Here is a 19,444-nt window from a genome sequence, read left to right on the forward strand (position 1 = left end):
TAGCTCTCTGGGGTTTCACTGCAGCTACTGTTGCTGCCAGCCCACAGACAGGCTTCTGCCCTCCGGGGGTCTGGGCAGCCCAGTCCCAGGAAGGCAGAACAAAGGATTTCCTCTGAGAGAGGGTGTTACACCCTGTCCCTTTGGAAATAGGTGTTAAGGGCTGGGGAGGAGTAGCCTCCCCCACCCTCTGGAAATGCTTTGAAGGGCAAAGATGGTGCCCTCCTTGCATAAGCCAGGCTACACCGGTTCAGGGATCCCCCAGCCCCTGCTCTGGCACGAAGCTGGACAAAGGAAAGGGGAGTGACCACTCCCCGGTCCATCACCACCCCAGGGGTGGTGCCCAGAGCTCCTCCAGTGTGTCCCAGACCTCTGCCATCTTGAATGTAGAGGTGTGAGGGCACAGTGGAGACCTCTGAGTGGCCAGTGCCAGCAGGTGACGTTAGAGACCCCTCCTGATAAGTGCTTACCTGGTTAGGTGGCCAATCCTCCTCTGATGGCTATTTAGGGTCTCTCCTGTGGGTTTCTCTTCAGATAACGAATGCAAGAGCTCACCAGAGTTCTTCTTCATCTCCTTTTCGACTTCTGCCAAGGATCAACTGCTGACTGCTCCAGGACACCTGCAAAACCGCAACAAAGTAGCAAGACGACTACCAGCAACATTGTAGCGCCTAATCCTGCCGGCTTTCTCAACTGTTTCCTGGTGGTGCATGCTTTGAGGGCTGTCTGCCTTCACCCTGCACTGGAAGCCAAGAAGAAATCTCCTGTGGGTCGACGGAATCTTCTCCCTGCTGACGCAGGCACCAAACTTCTGCATCACCGGTCCTCTGTGTCCCCTCATCTTGATGAGCGTGGTCCCTGGAACACAAGAGCTGGATCCAAGTGACCCCAACAGTCCAGTGGTCCTTCTTTCCAAATTTGATGAAGGTAAGTCCTTGTCTCCCCACGCCAGACAGTAATCCTGTGTACTGCGTGAACTGCAGCTGCTAGGGCTTCTGTGCACTTTTGCAAGGAGTCCGTGCACAGCATAGCCCAGGTCCCCAGCACTCCGTCCTGCATTGCTCAACTCGCTGAGTTGACCACCGACTTCTTGGGACCCTCTTCTGTAGTGTTTAGATGACCGCCGTGCTCAGATTTCTTGAACGCCTGTTCAAGTGCTTCTGCGGGTGCACTCTGTGCTGCTGAGTGCCCCCTCTATCTCGTCCTTCAAGGGGTGACCTTCTGGTCCTTCCTGGCCCGGGCAGCACCCATTTTATTCAACCGCGACCTTTTGTAGCTAGCAAGGCTTGTTTGTAGACTTTCTGCGTGGAAACAACTCTGCATCCTCCAGCACGCCGTGGGACATCTTCTGACCAAAGGAAAAGTTCCTGGCACCTTCTGTTGTTGCAGACTCCTCAGCTTCTTCCACCTGGAAGTAGCCATTTTGCGGGCTCCTGCCCCCCCCCCCCCCCCCCCCTTCTCCAACCCCCCCCCCCAGACACTTTTGTGACTCTTGGACTTGGCCCCCTTCCTTTACAGGTCCTCAGGTCCAGGAATCCGTCTTCAGTGCTTTGCAGTCAGTTGTTGTCTTTGAAGAATCTCATATCACGACTTTAGTGTTTCTGGGGAAGTAGGGTAACTTTACCCCTACTTTTCAGGGTCTTGGGGTGGGGTATCTTGGACACCCTTAGTGCTTTCTTACACTCCCAGCGACTCTCCATACTACACTAGGCCTGGGGTCCATTTGTGGTTCACATTCCACTTTTAGAGTATATGGTTTGTGTTGGCCCTAGGACTATTGCATCCTATTCTACAGTGTTTGCACTACTTTTCTAACTGTTTACTTAACTGATTTTGGTTTGTGTGTATATTTGGTATATTTTACTTACCTCCTCAGGGAGTATATCCTCTGAGATATTTGACACATTGTCACTAAAATAAAGTACCTTTATTTTTAGTACCTCTGAGTATTGTGATTCTTATGATATAGTGCTATATGATATAAGTGGTATAGTAGGAGCTTTGCATTTCTCCTAGTTCAGCCTAAGCTGCTCTCCTATAGCTACCTCTATCAGCCTACGCTGCTAGAACACTACTAATCTACTAATAAGGGATAACTGGACCTGGGACAGGGTGTAAGTACCATCAGGTACCCACTATAAGCCAGGCCAGCCTCCTGTATGGTGTTTTTGGGAATGCACATATCCCTCTGGCCATATTAAGTTTATTGGGGCCATTCTTTCGGGGCTATTGTAGTTTTGCTGCCTATCTGTGGAATCTGATCCAAGTTTTCCTGCTTGTGTGTTTGGCTGCTGGCTAAGTGTTACCCCACCTGTGACCTGTCAATCGTTATCCTTCAGGCATGGGTCTCAGTGCCTGCCTGACCACATACCTATGTGCTGGGGTTGACAGAGTTCATGATGGGGGAATCTAACAATGGTGACTCAACTTTGTGTATGAAAACATATCACTGTGCACATCCACATTGATTAATCCAATATTAACACTGTTCTGCTCTGGAAATGACATACGTATGTAAGCACCACCGCTGCAAGCTGACATCAGTTACTTTTGACACAGTCTGTCCTGCCAGCCACAGGGGCAAATTGGTGTGACCAGCATGCATATTCATAGACTTGGGATCTTATTAAGTTAAAGTCCAGTCACAGAATTGGAAGGATGAGCTGGTCAGTGAGGAATCTGCAGCCAGTCTCACAACCAGTGTTACTGAAGGTAACTTGTTCTTATAGCGACTTCCAGCAACAGATTACTTTAGTTTTGAATAGATACCAAAGTACCTATTTAGAGGGGAGTCTGTGAATGGACTCAAACCAGAAAAACCTGCAGGACCAAGAGGGCAAAATGTCTCTCTCGGCGATCCAGACTGTCCAGACAATAGTGCTTCTTGGTGACATGGATGAATGCCAAATTGGCCACCTAGCAAATGTCCAGAACAGGGACTCTGGGATTCAACACAAGGGTAGCAGCTTTGACCCTGGTAGAATGAAGCATGTGGTCCTTACGGAGGCTGCTTAAGGGAGAGCACCATTCAGCGAGAGATCTTTCTTTTATACACAGCCTTGCAGGTTTTACCCCCTGAGATCCCTACTAAGAGCTAATGAACCACTCGGTGTTCTTCAGTAAGATCAATATTAAACTTGTAGCTGTCTTGGGGACCAAACGGTGGAGTTTTAACTTCCTCCTTAAAGGGGTGAAGCAGAGCATAAAACACCTGAAAGGTGATGTTCTGACCAAGCTGGAACGGAGTCACAACTTTAGGCAAGAAAGATGCCCGTCTGCAGAACCAGCCTGTCTCGGAAGAAGGTGGTATATGGTGGGTTGACAGAGCCTGAAGCTCACTCACAAACTGTGCTGATGAGGAAGACTACCTTGAGAAGCCACAACCAACAGCTGTGAAGAGTGCATTTCAGGAATAAGGATCGAGTTACAGCCCCAATGAAGCACGAGAAAAGGAGAGGAATAAACCAAATGTTGTAATCCTTTTAAGAAGTGCATTACAATTGGAGACCTAAACAATTAGGGCTGATCACAAACAAGCTGAAAGGTTCCCCTTTAATTGTGTTTGAGCAAAGCCTTGCTGGACTAGGGATGAAAAAATAACAAAACATCAGATAACTTGGCCTGGAGGGTGGTCAACCTGGCGTGTGCACCACAGAGCCAGAAATTTGTCCCAATGACGAGCATATACAGTTTTTGTTGAGTGCCTGCTGGTAGCCAAGATGATACCAACCACCTATGAAGAAAGGTCAAAGGCGGTCATCTGTTGTCGCTCAATCTTCACACATGAAAGTAAAGACTGCGAAAGGCCAGGGGTAGAACCCAGCTGCTGTGACAGCAGAGGGGAAAGGCTGATCAGAGGACAGACGCTGAGGCCTAGGAGTTCGGGATACCAAATTATCTGTGCCCAATCCGAGGCCACTAGGATGACTTGGGCTCGGATGGTCCTGATCATCTTGGGATCTTGGGGCAAGACTGGTTTCGGTAGAAAGGCAGGCAGAAGGCCCAGGTTACACTCAAAATGGAATGCATCTCTCAGCAAGAGATGCCTTGGCAACTCCAACACATATTAGTGCTGATATTACACGTTCTCAGCGGTGGAGAACAGATCGAGCCAAGGTTCTCCCTATTCACAGAAGAGAGCTGGTGCCACCTATGGGTGTAACTGCCAGTCACGATCCACTAGGCACCAAAGGTTGAGCTCGTCCTCCTTGGCATTCAACGATTCTGCCAGGTGGTTCACACTGAGGATAAGTCCTTAGTGGTGCAGCCATTTCCAGATGCTAGTGCCTCCTGGCACTGGGGACATGACCCCACATCACCCTGCTTGTCGCAGTTCCACAAGATTGGTGTTGTTCGTGAGCACTTGTCCTAGACTCCCCTTAAAGGATGGAAGGAAGGCTTTCAACCCAAGTGGAGGACCCTCAGCTCCAGAAGGTTGATATTGAGCCAGGACTCTGCTGGACACCAGAGGCCTCTGATTTCCACCTCTCCCATCCCAACCCAAAAGCTATGCAATGGTCACCACTCTCAGCACTATGTGGGTAATGAAGAGCAGTCTGCCACCCACCCAATCTAAGTCCCGTAACCACCTCTGCAGATCTTTTCAAGTCTCTTCTAAAACATGAACGAGGTCTGAGATGTCCCCTTGATGTTGGGCCCAATGAGACATCAGATCCAAATACCGAGCCTGCAAATGCCACCTGACATGCTCAACCAGCAGGATGCATGAGGCCATCAGTACCTGAGTCTGTCGCCCTTGTGGAAATCCAGGACCGAGGCTGAAATCTTGAATGTCCTGGGCTCTTTCCCAGGGGAGAGGTACAAAAACCAAACCATGTCAAGAATGGCTCTGATGAAGGAGAGCCCCTGAGAAGGATTCAGGTTTGACTTCGGCACATTGGCATTGAGCCCCGCGGTCTATAGTGGACGACTACTACCTGGGGCAAGCCTGCCTTCAGCAGCCAAGAGGTAGTGGGGAAGACTGGCATATCAGACCTCTGAAGGTGCGCTGCTACCATCACTATCAACCACCGGAGGGGCAGCTGTGACACCGAAGCGAAGCACAGCAAACTGAAAATGCTCCTGTCCCATCAAGAACACAAGGTAGCGCCAAGGGGCCGGCAAGAGGGGTTTATGGAAGTAGGCATCCTGCAGGTCCAACGGCACCATCCAGTCTAAAGGGTCGAAGGCAACCAAGACCGGGGCCAGTGTGAGCATTCTGAATTTCCCCTTCCAAAGGAAGGTGTTAAGAAGGTGCAGATCTAAAATAGGACAAAGGCCTTAGTCCTTTTTTTGGCACCAGACTGTTGCGGGAATAGCAACTACATCCTAATTCTGGTGCGGGCACCATCTCAAAAGCCACCTTTATGAAAATGGCTTGCACGTACTGCTGTAAAATGGATTGACAGTCCATCGGAGGGCGATGGAAGGTGAGGCACTGAGAGAATGAAAGGTAGTGTATACATTGTGAAACTGGTGCAAATTGCACGCCTGATGGTGTCCAAGACAAAAGGTAGTGTGATCTTGTCTGCGTTGCGACTGTCCTGTATAGCCGGGGCGAGGAGAGTTCAGAGATTTTCAGGAACACCTGGGAGGACTAAGCCATCAAATCCCAAAGAGTGTGGTAATAGCTCCCCCAGCAGGCATTTACAGGTTGAAGCACCAACCTGGTGGATGAGACTTTCTGCACATCCCCACCCATTTGGTCTCCCTGTCAGGGGAAGTAGTCGGGAATAGGTTGAGGTTAGTTATGTTATGAAAATTTATAGAGCGCATAGCTACCCGAAGGCCTCCCAGCGCTGTGCAGAAATCTTTGAAAACACCGCCTAGGGACACGGACTAAAAAAGTTTTTTATAGCCACCGAAACGAGAGTTCGTGGCTAGTTTGACATAGGTTCAGTGGAAGTGAATTCCACAGTCTAGGTCCAAGGTAAGATGTTGATCTTCCTCCCCATTTCGACTTTTTTATTGGGGGAATGACAGCTAGGGCCGTGGAGGATGATCTAAGATGTCTGGTGGGTTTGTAGAAGGAAGCTAGAGTTTGCAATATTGGTGGGCCTTTGTCATACAGCGCTCTGTGAATATAACATAAGGATTTAAATTTTATCCTTTGCTCTAAAAGGAGCCAGTGCAGAGTTGATAAAGCTGATCTGGCTGATTCATGCCTGGGTAATTTGAAGAGAAGGCGGGCAGCGGTGATCTGTACCACCTGCAATTCCTTTATAACATTTTGGTGCACCAAGAAACAGAGCGCTCCCATAGTCCAGGTGAGAAATTAAGGCCTGTATGATAAGCCTCTTTGCGATAAACGGAAGTATTTTAAAGAGCTTTCTAAGAAGTCTGAGTATGCTAAAACAGGAAGAACATATTTTCTTTGCTTGATGAGCCATGGTCAACCATACTCCCAGACTCTTAATGTTTTCTTTGGGCAATGGTAGATCTCCTAGTGGTTGTAGGACTGGGGAGATTAAGTTTTGTTTTGCCTGGTGCCCCGAAAACATAACCTCTGTCTTGTCTCCATTCAACTTGAGTCTACAGTCAGACATCCATTTGGAAATTGCCTGTAAACAAGGGATGAGAAGAGAGTTGGTTGAATTCTGATCGGTGGAAAAGGATACCACAAGCTGAGTGTCACCTGCATATGACACTAAAGAGAGTCCATAGGGCTCCACTACTTTTGCCAGTAAGGCCATATAGATATTACATAGCATAGGGTTCAAAGAAGAGCCCTGAGGCACACCCCAATTACTCTTAAAACAACTAGCATAAAAAGAACGATCCAGTACTTGAAATGATCTTTCTTCCAAAAATCAGGTAAACCAACTCAGGGCATTGCCTAAGACTCCATTTTCCCTCATTCTTTGGAGTAAAATATTGTGCTCAACAGTGTCAGAGGTGGCACTGAGATCGAGAACCACGACAGCCGAAAAAAAGCCTTGATCCAAACGTTTCCCAACTTCTTCAATAACTGCAATTAAAGCAGATTCTGTGCTATGTAATGGTCTGAAGCCCATCTGAGAAGGGTGAAGAATGTTATTTTTCTCCAAAGAACTCGAAAGATGAGTGTTGACATGTTTTTCAAGTATTTTAACTAGGGCTGGCAGCATAGAGATTGGTCTATAGTTGCTAAGTATGAGTGGATCCAGGCTGGGCTTCTTAAGCAACCGATTCACAATTGTATGTTTCCATTGTGGAGGGACGGTGCAGACTGCTAGTGACATGTTCAGCAGGTCGGTTACAACGGGGACTATTATTGAAGTCCCTTGTCCTAAAATTGAAGGTGGGGCCGGATCCTGAGGAGACTCTGATTTAAGAGTGGTCAATAATGTTGAAACCGTTTCAGGAGAAAAGGGAGGAATATGTGTAAACCTTGCTAAACCATTAGTGCACTGCTCGTCTACCACTTGGGGACTGTGGGTACCTATTGGAAAGACTGAGTAGATCTCTACAATTTTGGGGAAAAATGAGGCTAAGTCATTACTATGTTTATGAGCGGATTCTACAGTATCTGTGTATGCCTGGGGAGAGGTAAATTATTTTAGCAGGAGAAAGTTTTCTTTCGGAGAATTAGAGCTCTGTCCAATTTTATCTGCATAATAGGCCCTTTGAGCTGCTTTAATTTCAGTATGAAACCTTCTAATAGCCTTCCTATATTCATCTTTAGAAGAAATATCATAAGATTTTCTCAATTTTTGCTCCAGCCGCCTACAATCCCTCTTTATTAGTCTAAGATGTTTAGAAAACCAGGAGGCGCTTTTTTTCTTATATCTGCTCGGCTTTTACGTATATGGAAGGATTGTATCTAAGCTTTTGCTAATCCAATTGTTAAATAAGTCTAGAGATGTAACCATATCCCCATTTGAGCTCCTTAGGATATCAATCCATTCTTTGGCCTTAAGCATATGCCTGCCTGTGCCTATAGGGTTGAGTAATGCTTTGGGAAGGTGTTTCCAATACTGGGAGGGGAAGGGAGAGAGAGATTAAATAAAGATCGGACCAGGCCAAGGGGGTGTAAGGCAGGGCAGTTAAATCAGCTGTATTGCTGAAAACTAAGTCAATGGTATGGCCCTTAATGTGTGTAGGGCCCCTGATCAGTTGTGTGAGGCCTAAGGCATCCATATCAAACAAAAGTCTCTTAGCAGCTGAAAAATTCTCTGCGTGAATATGAAAATCATCAAGAATTGTAAAATTTGGCTTATTACAAATTAAATCAGCCACTTGCTCGGGAAGGCTGCAAGGAAATGTTGTGTTGTGCCGGGGGCGATACACTAAGGCCCCAAAGAAACTATATTGGGGATTTAAATAAAAATACATACTCGCACAATCTGATAACTTAAGGGGATAAGTGGTGACCTTAACTGAGTCCTTGACAATAATGGCAATTCCCCTCCCTCCCCGCCCCTTTCCCAGAGACTCTGTCCTGCCTTATTATTGAATACTTGTTAGGTAGAGCCAGGGTAATATCTGGAGCTGAGCCCTCATGGAGCCAGGTCTCCATTAGGAACAGGGCTGTAGGTGTTAATTCACTCAGTAAAAGATTGATATCCAGCCTGTGGGCAGCTAAGCATCTGCAATTTGCCAAGAGAAACAAGCTATATGGAGCATTATGAGATACAGGTGCATTCTGTATTAGAGGTTGAGGGAGTTTATCACAACTAATATAGGGCCAGGTAACTTCCCTGGAATCCATGTCCATTACCTTTGACTCCTGTATTAAATCTAAATGAGAGGAGGGATTCAGCCTCATAAGTTAACCTACCTGTATTAAGATGTCCATAGATGCTCGCCCCTGGGCCCGGTCGGGTACGGATGGGCTTGCCTTTGATGCGCGGCCGCAACATTGAAGCCTTCTAAATGATCAGATATACAGGAGGATCAGACGGCTAGACCACTGACCTCCTAAAGATGGCATCCGTAGTTGTGATTATGGAGAGGTCAGAAAATGGCTGCCGTCTCCGTACACCGAGACTACATCGGCATCAAAGTTCTGGGAACCAAAGGACCTTGGCCAGAGTCAGGACTGAAGCCGGAGACAGCCCCATGGTGGGCTCGAAGGGTTCAAGGCACAGAGGGCCAACCTGCTTGCAGAATTGCCATGGAGGGCCTCTTGGCTTCATGAGGCCCAAGGGAGTGCGAAAGGATCTAAAAGTTCAGAGCATGGCCTCGCAGAACTCTTCGACTGTTTGTTTAGGACTTGAGGCCAGCCACGGAAACTCGAGTTGTGCCAGAACAAGCTGCAGGGTAGGCTCCAGCTTGGATTCACTTTGGGAACGAGATTGAGATGTATGGTGCAGTTCCCACACTGCCAAGGAACGTGAGAGTGCCAAGAATGGGCTAACTCCAACTTAGATTTCTGGTCTTTTTTCTTTGACTTACCCACCGAGTTTGATTAATACGAAGACAGACCAGGGGGATGACTCTTGCAACTTCTGGCTCTCGAATGGGACCAGGATCAAGTCCTGTCGCACAATCTACTGGTGTTGGCGATGTAGTTTTGCCTCAGAGGCTTGTATGGCCTCTGAGTTTTGAGCACCATCACTGCAGGTCTTAGAGTAGTGACTGACCCCAGGCACCACAGGTAAACCCCATGTGTAACAGACATTTGTTTACAACAGTCCCCACGGGGTTTAAAACCTCTCATTTTGGGAGGGGACATTTCCCTTGCATACTGCTTTACAATTTTATGAGGTAAAGCGAGGTCTCAAAGAGACAAGCAGTAGCTCCGGATGCGCATATGGCAGCGTGGAACGAAAGGAAATGATGCCAGCAAATGGGAATGGTGTCTACATAGGCGTCATGCATCATTCCCAGAGCAGAAGAGTTAGTGCAGAGCCACACAGCGCCACCTACTGTGCATGCAGAGGTACTGCTGAGAAGGTTTAGAATCAGCCTGACACTTGGAAACATTCAAGAGGTGTGGAGTCTGCTGCTAAACAAACTCTCTCAGAACAGCATTGATTAAAAGAACCATAACAGAGTACCCCCTTTTGTTCGGTCTGAGAGGTGGATCGCTAATCACCATGAAGCTTCTGATGCAGCCACAGACCTTTACCCAGCACATAAATGTCACTGCATTCAGGAAACTGTGGTGTGGGGCTTTGGGGGGGGGGGGGGGGGGGGGGGGGGTATGGGGGGGAAAGAAAACTCATATTTCTACAGTTTAAAGTTGTGGCACAAATTCTGGCCTCATATGCAATCAAGCATGTATGTGAGTTACAAGATTAATATTGTTTAATATGTGTAATATCCAATTCTTCTAATCAGTTCAAAAACGTGAACACCGTTTTAAAAATAAAAATCATCTTTAATCACATTTCCACTTCATAGAGAATTTCAGTCTATAAAGTTAAAAAACACACTGGACGGTGAATGAAAATACAGAAAGTGAATTGACACAGCACACATGGTAATCACGCACTAAACACGCATTTCTCACACTGCCCAGTCCCATCAGCACATTATCCAAAGCAACATGAAGACAAACTTCCAGAGAAGAATTCTTTCCATGAGAGCAAAACAAACCGTGTGTTAAAGAATATAGAATTAGAGCATATGACAAACTGGGTACTCTCTGTCCAGATCATCAACTCCTCTCCAGCTGTGGTGGCTGCAAAGATGCAAACCCTTGTCTGAACAGATCACCTTGCATTAGCATCCCTGAGAGGAGAGCACAAGGAAACAGACATACACCTGATTAAGCTCTGGTTGACACTGCTAGTGAGATGTTACTCTAAAGCTCAGCTGTGCAGCCCTACATTGTGAAGAAGGCTATGATATGGTAAGACTTGGAGGAAGGCAATTAGATTTCCAATAGCATTTTTTATTTAAGCAACAATCTACCCGGCAGTGCTTTTCTTCGAATGAGATTTGCCATCACCAGCAGAACCATCAGCCACCTTTGCCCAACACATTGTGCCAATGTAATATATAAGAGCTCTCTTGCCATCAATAGTGCACAACTAACTTCAGCTGGCAGTGGACATAAGAAAATAGAAGAGGAATATTTAACTATTTACATTTGCCCATTCATTAATGCCACTTTCCAGGAAGGGTAGAATTCCTGTTTGATCACCAAGTAACCTCCCAGCACAGACTAAATACTTTAGTCTTTTACAGATCAATTCTCCTCTCAATAAGGAAAGATCTTGGCAATTCATTTCCTGATTTTACATCCTCTCCAGTGATTATGCCCGATACTCTCACCCTGGTTTGGGAATTTATCCCCGAGTATGACTGCCACAACCACAAAGCACCACTGTTTTGGGTTAGCATGGTAAACCTTCAGCCCAGTGTGAACTAAAGCTTGCTACTCATCCAATGGATGTTCTCGTTACCTTCAGGCCTGAAGTATTCCAGAAATCTCCCCATAGCTTAGTCTGATTATCTTCGTACTTCCTTTATGATAAACAAATCTTTGATTAACAGAAAGGAACAAGTTCCAGTTGCAATACAAAACTGAAATGGAAATCCCTTGATCTGCAATTACTCACATATGACAATAAATTTCACTGATGGACCTGTGAACCTAGTACATTTTTTTCTAGAAAGGATTACTAAAGGGCTTGAGCAATTAATCATCAAAACCTACACAAAGGCTGGTTCACTCAGAAAGTGGCCAAATCCCAACTAATCAAATGAGGACTTGTCAGACAGTGGGGCACCATAATGAGAAGCACCAAAAAGTTTGTTTTTGAGACTCTACAAACCGTAAAACGTACAGTAGATGAAGTCTTTGCTAACCTGCCTCTTGCCCTTGCCCTCAGGAAGAGGGCCAGAACATAATCAGTGGATTTTGTATCTCAGTAGTCAATAAAAACTCTATCCCTACATCTTAATATCTTTCTGATGAAATTGATCTTTTTAAAAATCGCAATCAGTAAAATTCCGACAAACAAAATACTGCCCGAGTTCGATTGATGGCACTCCTTCAAAGGCCCTGGTTCATTCTACCTTTACACAGCTAATGATGGTTTTCCATTTAACATCCATTTATAAAAATGATTAATAATTGTAAAAGCTCTGGTCCTCTTTTAGATTACTCGCTGCAAAATGTCTGAGGATAACTTTGATCTGCTGTTATTCGTATGTTAATAGCAGCAATCTACCTATGTGTGCACAGGAATGGTCCATTTAGATTTTTAAAACCTATAATGATCACCCTTTGGAAAGGTCCAAGCCACCTTAACGGAACTTTCAAATTATAGGTCAAGATCTAATTTTCTATACCATCTACGCTCCTTCAACAGCATCATCCATGACATTTAACATAGTTGGCCAGACCAACCATGGCCTATGCGATTCTGCTGCTGATGAGGGGTACTACAAGCAGTGAGACTTGCAACCAATACTTCAAGTGGAGCCATCGTACTTGTGGTATCCGGCAAGGAGACATCCATCTGCCCATTCCTACTTCCCATCTTCATTCCCTGGTCCAGCTTCTTATATCATAGCACATTCTCTACCACAACCACATGGATACCTCACAGCTTGTTCATAAGATGAATCCTTCGATCAAAGTTGAAAGAAGTGAATTTTGAGCCAGCGTGTTAGAAATGGATTGCTGGTTAAGTTTAAACCAGCAAACATTAAACCCCTGAAAAACAAAGATTTTGTTCAATGAACTCCCACAACAAAGTTGAGCAGATGTAGGCCACAATCCCACACCTGCGACATGGTTAATAACCTAAAAATTTGGACATAACACAACTAGTCAATCAGTGATCACAGCTCATGTTCCACAGACGCCTACCATATACATCTAGTAAACAAAATGTTGCATAACTGAGCTTTCCCACACAAGTGGGAGCGGGCCTGGTATTAGGACACCAAACCTAGATTTCTCCAACAATGTGTACTTAGAAGTGAACATTTTCTCCCATGGCAAATCTACAGCGACTCCAAAATGCAGCAGTGTGGGTTTGACTACACCTTCATTGGCAAGATCTTGTAACTACAATAAGGAAATCCCTCCACTGGCTACCCCTTAAGGAAGAAATGTATTACAAATTGTTTGCATAATCCACAGTACTATCCGAATAAAATGCCCTAGTTTTTTCTACCACCATTTTAAGAAATCCAAACTTTCCAGATTAGCAGGCCACAGCATTTTAGATAGCACAGCTAAGCTGTGTAGGCTACTCCTATTCAAAGGGACCCTTCAAGCTTAGTCTTGAAAGAGACCTACTTCCGCAAGACATTGCCAGTTCACACTTTAACGACCACCTAGCTTTCAATCTCAAAGCACTATGAACTGTTGCATTAGTTCAAACCATTTATGCCAAGAAAGCCTGAAAGAAGCCCAAAAAGAACTGTAGTTTTATAGAACTGCTATTCTTCAAATGGTTCATCAATGGGCAAAATCTGTATTCCATTAGCCTTCCTTGAAGAAGTTTGCGCAACATCCTTCCTATTTGTGAAAATTACTTGACCTCAAACAAAATTGAATCAGTTAATAAAAAAAGCCAATAAAAATAATAATCTCTGTTGAGTTCCTGCCAATAGGAAAGCAATTGAATCTGAGAATTATACGGTCAGCTCGTCTTCTGTACAAGCATGAATTACTGCATATCAATTATGTGTGAATATTTCAGAACTATAAACTGAAGATTTAGGAGATTTTCTTGTAATTGACTTTACATGGCATTAGTTACATGCCTGATCAACATTCGTCCAAGTGAAATTTAATCTATTACTTTCTACACCAAAGAGTCATAAGGCCCTTTTGACCAAAATTACCCATGTAGAATTATGACTCACGTAAGCCTAAAATACGTGCCGACTTGGAGGTCCACTTGATGATTTTAGACGTCAAATCCATTGCTTCAAACATTTGCCCTGATCAATGCTTTTCTATTTTAAAATCTGTTTGACAACTGCCGGTGGTCAAACTTCCCACTTAAAGTCACTGGTACCAATCCCAGGTCATCCCCGGTGTTGAGCATAACAACTTCCAAGAGTCCTAAAGTTATGTAGTAAGGGCTTTCAAGAATCTAACAATCTGATCAGGATAAACTCAAACTAGATCTCTGAATTGCTAATTTAACATCTCCTAATTGTTGTAGTGTTTAATATTGGTCAGTGGTCTTCAGAGATCATCTCCACTTTCAAATAGCAGAAGTAAAGAGTTATGCCCTTCTGTGGAGGATTTGTCTGTGCTACCAACTTCTGTAATAGTAGAGATCCGGTACCTGCTCTTGTAGCAGAGCATGCAAAATAAATTTGCAGGTTCATGCAATCGGAAAACATCTTTAATGTTCCTTGTACTGAGCACCCACCTGGATTGCTCCATAATCTTTGAAATATAGCTGAATTTAAACTTATGTATTGTAGTGTTATGACAAAAAAAAAATAGAAATCTAGGGCACACAGTATTCAGAGTTTTAATCTGCAGAAAGCAAAGGAATGCCGAAAGAACACTTTAGAACCTCTGTCAGGGGCCTGATTTGTTGTCAAGAACATGATCTGAATGAAAATAGATGTCTGTGGTGCCCACAAGGGCGAAATGAATCAGATTTTCAAATTGAATGTGTTTCCTAATCCCCAGCGACTCCATAGTTCTGACTGTTCGTTCCTATTTCAACTTCGGGTAATAAAATATCTTAGGGGAGTGGCATAAACAGCCTGCTTCGTCTTTAGCCCTAAATCGTAGTAAGCAAAGCCGTGGAGCCTTCCCCCGGGACTCTCCAATGGCCACAGGTCTATTACGTTGATCACTGGTTGTAAAACCTACCCGAGACTATCTTCAATTGTTTCTCTAGGCTCCACTCGATTGCCACTCGCAAATTACCCTTGTGATATTAGTTACACAAGTCTTCACCATGCAGTTGTTAAAGTCAGACTATCAAAGTGGAGGGGAAATAGCAATTATTCAAGGGAGGCCCATCAACGTCAAGCCTAGGAGTACAGTAAGAACAGCCAACATTTATAAAAAATGTATTTTATGGCAGAACTGAGAAATGGGGCACATAGTCTAAAACACTCCAAACAAAAGCTATACTACCATACATCAAGTTTCACACTGTGCACCTCAGCGTATAATTCTAGGTCCATGAGTAAAACTCCCTGGCAATTGACAAACAACTAAAATTTTGAGACTCACAAGGATCTTGGACATTTAGCTGTCATCCATGTGGCATCATCAATGCTGCATCTTGGAGAAAAACCCTCTGTGGGCTTCAATGCCTTAAACCTGGAAGATTCAGATACCAACGATCCCTTGGGAGTCAAAGTCACATCCAAGGGGTTTTTACGTTAAAGACGGTTTTGGAAATTGATGGACGGGAGACCCGACACCTGGCTGTCCTCCTCGATGGCAATTGCCGAAGGGAGCTGGTGGAGACAATATCATCTACATCACCTGGACCAGTCTCTATCAGATGAATGAACATTTAATGCCACGGAAAGCCTGTCTCCTAGCTTGTTAATCTAGACGACTCATGACCAAGTTAGACAATACATTCGCTCATCACGATTCTTCATCAGATGGCTCCTCCCGCACTTAAAAAATAAAAACAGAAATAACCACTAAGTGAACACCCAAAATAAAAAATAAAAAAAGTATTAAGTAAGAATTAAAAAAAATAACCGTACAAAAACAATACAGAGCTATAACAATGGGACACTCATAGTACACTTTTCACAAACTCAGCCATCTCAGAGTGGCGTCATTACTTAAAGCTATTTTTACCAACTTACGAAGTATGAAAAGCCGACTAGCACCAGCCCAATGAGCGCTCATAACAGTTTTTAGAAGCAAAATGGTCTTAATTGGATATTTTGAGACAACAGCTCATTTCAAAGTTTTGGAAGCAAATGTTAGTGTTTGAAAAAGAAACTTCTTGTGGTGAGAAAGCTCTGCCCTGTCAAATGTTGCATGACAAAAAAAATCATGCATCATTATTAGTTTAAGTTTTTAGTCCCAATGAAGTTGAAGAACTACTTCAAATAAAACCGTATTCCAGAGGGGACACTTCAAACAAACACGAACATCAACAGAGAAAATGTGAAAGAAACAGTGTTATTACCAGAAGAGAGCTCTTGAGTGTGTGGTGGTAAGATAATTTTTTCCCAGTTCAACATGTTTTAAATATTATCTGTATGGCTCAGGTCACGTGTAATCAGGTGATAAAGTAAAGGGATATAGTACCCCTTTGTGTTCGATGGAAAATAAATGGCAGTATGGAAATTGGAGAAAAAGTGTTCAGAATAGGCTTTCTTTCTGTACTCGAGACCTTCCTGTAGTATTGCAATGACATGAGCAATGATACTGCTTAAGCTGGAGTGATCAAAACTATTAGAGAGAGAAAGGAAGCCATGCTTCATTAACTGTTTATGGCAGATCTAGAACTCCCCCACATGAGAGAAGGATTATCAGGGATTTTTCTGGACACAATATTACTGTGAGCTTCAGTGATGGACAGTCCAAAGGAAACTGGCAAACATGTCATGGTCACATTGGTAACCACATATCATTTTCACCGGTGCTCCTCCTTCACGCTATTATGCACTGATCAAGCATCCATTGCACATATAAAATCATTTAAATCAGGTAAAAGCCATTGTCCATCCACTGTGCTATGACACGTGCATCTTCCCTTTCTTTCTCTGCCGGTGGTTAAAAAAGTCCAACCATGCTTCAAAGCAGATAGCCACCGAGGTGGCTCGAGTGTCACGGAGATTCTGGCGCCCTTTCGTGGTTTAGCACGTAGTAGTCGTGCACGTACATCAAGATGGCGATGGGCTGCCCGATGATCAGAGAGATCCAGACAGCTGCATTCCCATAGTTGCCTCTTAAAAACCTTCCTACAAAGTAGGCCAGAGGAATCTGCAAGAAAAGAGGCAACAACCAAACAGATTATTATAAACGAAAATATCAACACCAATGGGTGGGTACCCGCATAATATATTTGATTTCCAGAAGGATACACTAGGATTGATCTAATTTGAAAAATGCAAAGTAGATGCTCTGAAGATTTTGCTACAACCCATCGTTTCCACGCCCTGAATGTGCATCCTCCATACGTGTCCCAGATAAGCCCACACGCAGAAACCCACTCAGATGAAGTTTGAAATATTTTATCCCAAATTATAAAGATGAAGACTGACTTTCCTAGTTCTTAGATGACATCGATGACATCTATGACCCATTACCCAGATGACACACCTGCTAGGAAAACAGTAGCGCCTTTCAATTAGGAACGGAGAAGGGCTTCTTGATGCTTTACCAGCTCTATGAAACCAAGCACTAGCTCAGATTAGTAATGCTAGGATGAAGGACTGTGTTGACCATGGATGTTTAAGGTCGCTTGTATTATGGTTCTATATAGAAAGTGCCTATAAAAAAAGTAAACGGATCAAAGAAATTGAGAAAATTTGCAGGCAGGCATCGTAGATCATGACCCTAAGTGCTTCTGGCAGGATAGCGACTTTGCCTTCCGAGAACACACACCCTGTGCCTGATGCGCCTAATGCCATCTGATGTGAAAAAGCCAAACATCCAATGTTCCATGATTGCCAGGAATTGAAGACAGACTGCTGGGGTTGGGCTCCAATCCTCCTATTTCAAGAATACAGAGAGCACTGCTCGGGCGGGACCCTCGGGGAAAATGCAAAGACTATTTTCTGTAAGACTGTGAATAAGGCGCCTAAAGGACTTCTGCAGATATTCTTTCGCTTAGACAGGTTAAAGACCGAGTTGTCTATCAGGTGGGATGGTCAACCTTGAAAAATACCTTGAGGTGAAGAGAGATTACCTAGAGGTTTGAGAGTACTGGTATGTTCAACCTAGGATTACCTAGATTGTGACTTGATGACAAAATGGGAGAATGACTCAAACATGGCTTCAAGGATTGAGCAGAGGTCAAGGATCTGGAGCAGGAAGTAGAAAACATGGGTCCAAGAGAACCCATCAAGAGAGTCATGTGACATTGAAAGAGGCTATGAGAGAGTTAATTTATAAATGAGCAGCCTGGGGCGTTGTGTGGGGCCTGCCAGGCACTTGGTATAAGAAATTATTTGGATCTGGCCTAGCTGATGATCTAACTCCCCTTGGAACCTGGAGATCCAGGCTCGAATCCCAGACACTGAACTATACTCCCAGTCGGATTCTGGGCAAATGTGAAAGTGAAGAGTGCAAAAAGTGCTTGTGTAATGCCCACTTGATGTGCACAATTACCAGACCGTCTGCTGACCCCTCGTCATGTACGTTGCTCCTTAGCTAGGTAGTGACCCACACATACAAGAATGGCCCAGGGGAACAGCGAGACAAGGGAGCCTGGGATCTTTGAAAATTAAAGAAGTGATTTGTCGGGACAGACAAGTTCTCGCATCTAATGTGTAACATTTCCAAACTTGGAGGGCGCTTATGTGACATGCCTGGCTTGTGAGCGCCTCTTACTCATGACCTCAGCAATGCACAGCCGCACACAAAGATGGTATATTTTCTGTGTAAGCATCTACAAATCTGTGTAAATTGCCTACGATGATGGGTGTATAGGTGTGTGGTGACATGGGAGCCTGGGGATGGATAACTCAATCAGTTCACCTGATGGCATGTCACCACTTCTTGCAGCAGAGGTGGTATCAGGCACCCATTCCTCGACTCAAAGAAGTCCCTTTACAAGATACACAGACTGCAGTAAGCTCGAGTTACATATATCCCGCAGCATATTTGGCATAATTACCTCTAAAGAATGTCTGCCCTGGTATCTCTCTCCCCCCCCCCTCCTCTCCTCACCACAGCAAGTCTGCTCTGATATCCCACCCCACAGCAAGTCTGCCCTGGTATCCTCCACGCAGCAAGTCTGCCCTGGTATCCTCCACGCAGCAAGTCTGCCCTGGTATCCTCCACGCAGCAAGTCTGCCCTGGTATCCTCCACGCAGCAAGTCTGCCCTGGTATCCTCCACGCAGCAAGTCTGCCCTAGTATCCTCCCAGCAGCAAGTCTGCTGATATCCCCCACAGCAAGTCTACCCAGGTATCCCTCCCAACAGCAAGTCTGCCCTGGTATCCTCCCAACAGCAAGTCTGTGAATATCCCCCAAGGTAAGTCTGCCCTGGTATCCTCCTGCAGCAAGTCTGCCCTGGTATCCTCCACGCAGCAAGTCTGCCCTAGTATCTCTCCCCGCAGCAAGTCTGCCCTAGTATCCTCCCAGCAGAAAGTCTGCTGATATCCCCCACGGCAAGTCTACCCAGGTATCCCTCCCAACAGCAAGTCTGCCCTGGTATCCTCCCAACAGCAAGTCTGCCCTGGTATCCTCCCAGCAGCAAGTCTGCTGATATCCCCCACGGCAAGTCTGCCCAGGTATCCCTCCCAACAGCAAGTCTGCCCAGGTATCCTCCCAACAGCAAGTCTGTGAATATCCCCAAAGGTAAGTCTGCCCTGGTATCCTCCTGCAGCAAGTCTGCCGTGGTATCCTCCACGCAGCAAGTCTGCCCTAGTATCTCTCCCCG

The 19,444-nt window shown here is 45.0% G+C and overlaps 1 protein-coding gene across 1 annotated transcript in view; it reads right to left on the reverse strand.

Annotated features, from left to right (window-relative positions):
• Positions 1 to 10,279: 10,279 nt before the first annotated feature.
• The window catches only part of DGAT1 (diacylglycerol O-acyltransferase 1), a 228,025-nt gene continuing 218,860 nt past the window's right edge, over positions 10,280 to 19,444 (reverse strand). The window contains exon 17 of the mRNA XM_069221103.1: positions 10,280 to 16,819. Coding sequence (XP_069077204.1) covers positions 16,664 to 16,819 — 156 coding nt within the window. The 3' untranslated portion in view covers positions 10,280 to 16,663. The remainder of the gene's footprint in view (positions 16,820 to 19,444) is intronic.

This window comes from Pleurodeles waltl, chromosome 2_2 (genome assembly GCF_031143425.1).
Source record: "Pleurodeles waltl isolate 20211129_DDA chromosome 2_2, aPleWal1.hap1.20221129, whole genome shotgun sequence".
NCBI lineage: Eukaryota > Metazoa > Chordata > Amphibia > Caudata > Salamandridae > Pleurodeles > Pleurodeles waltl.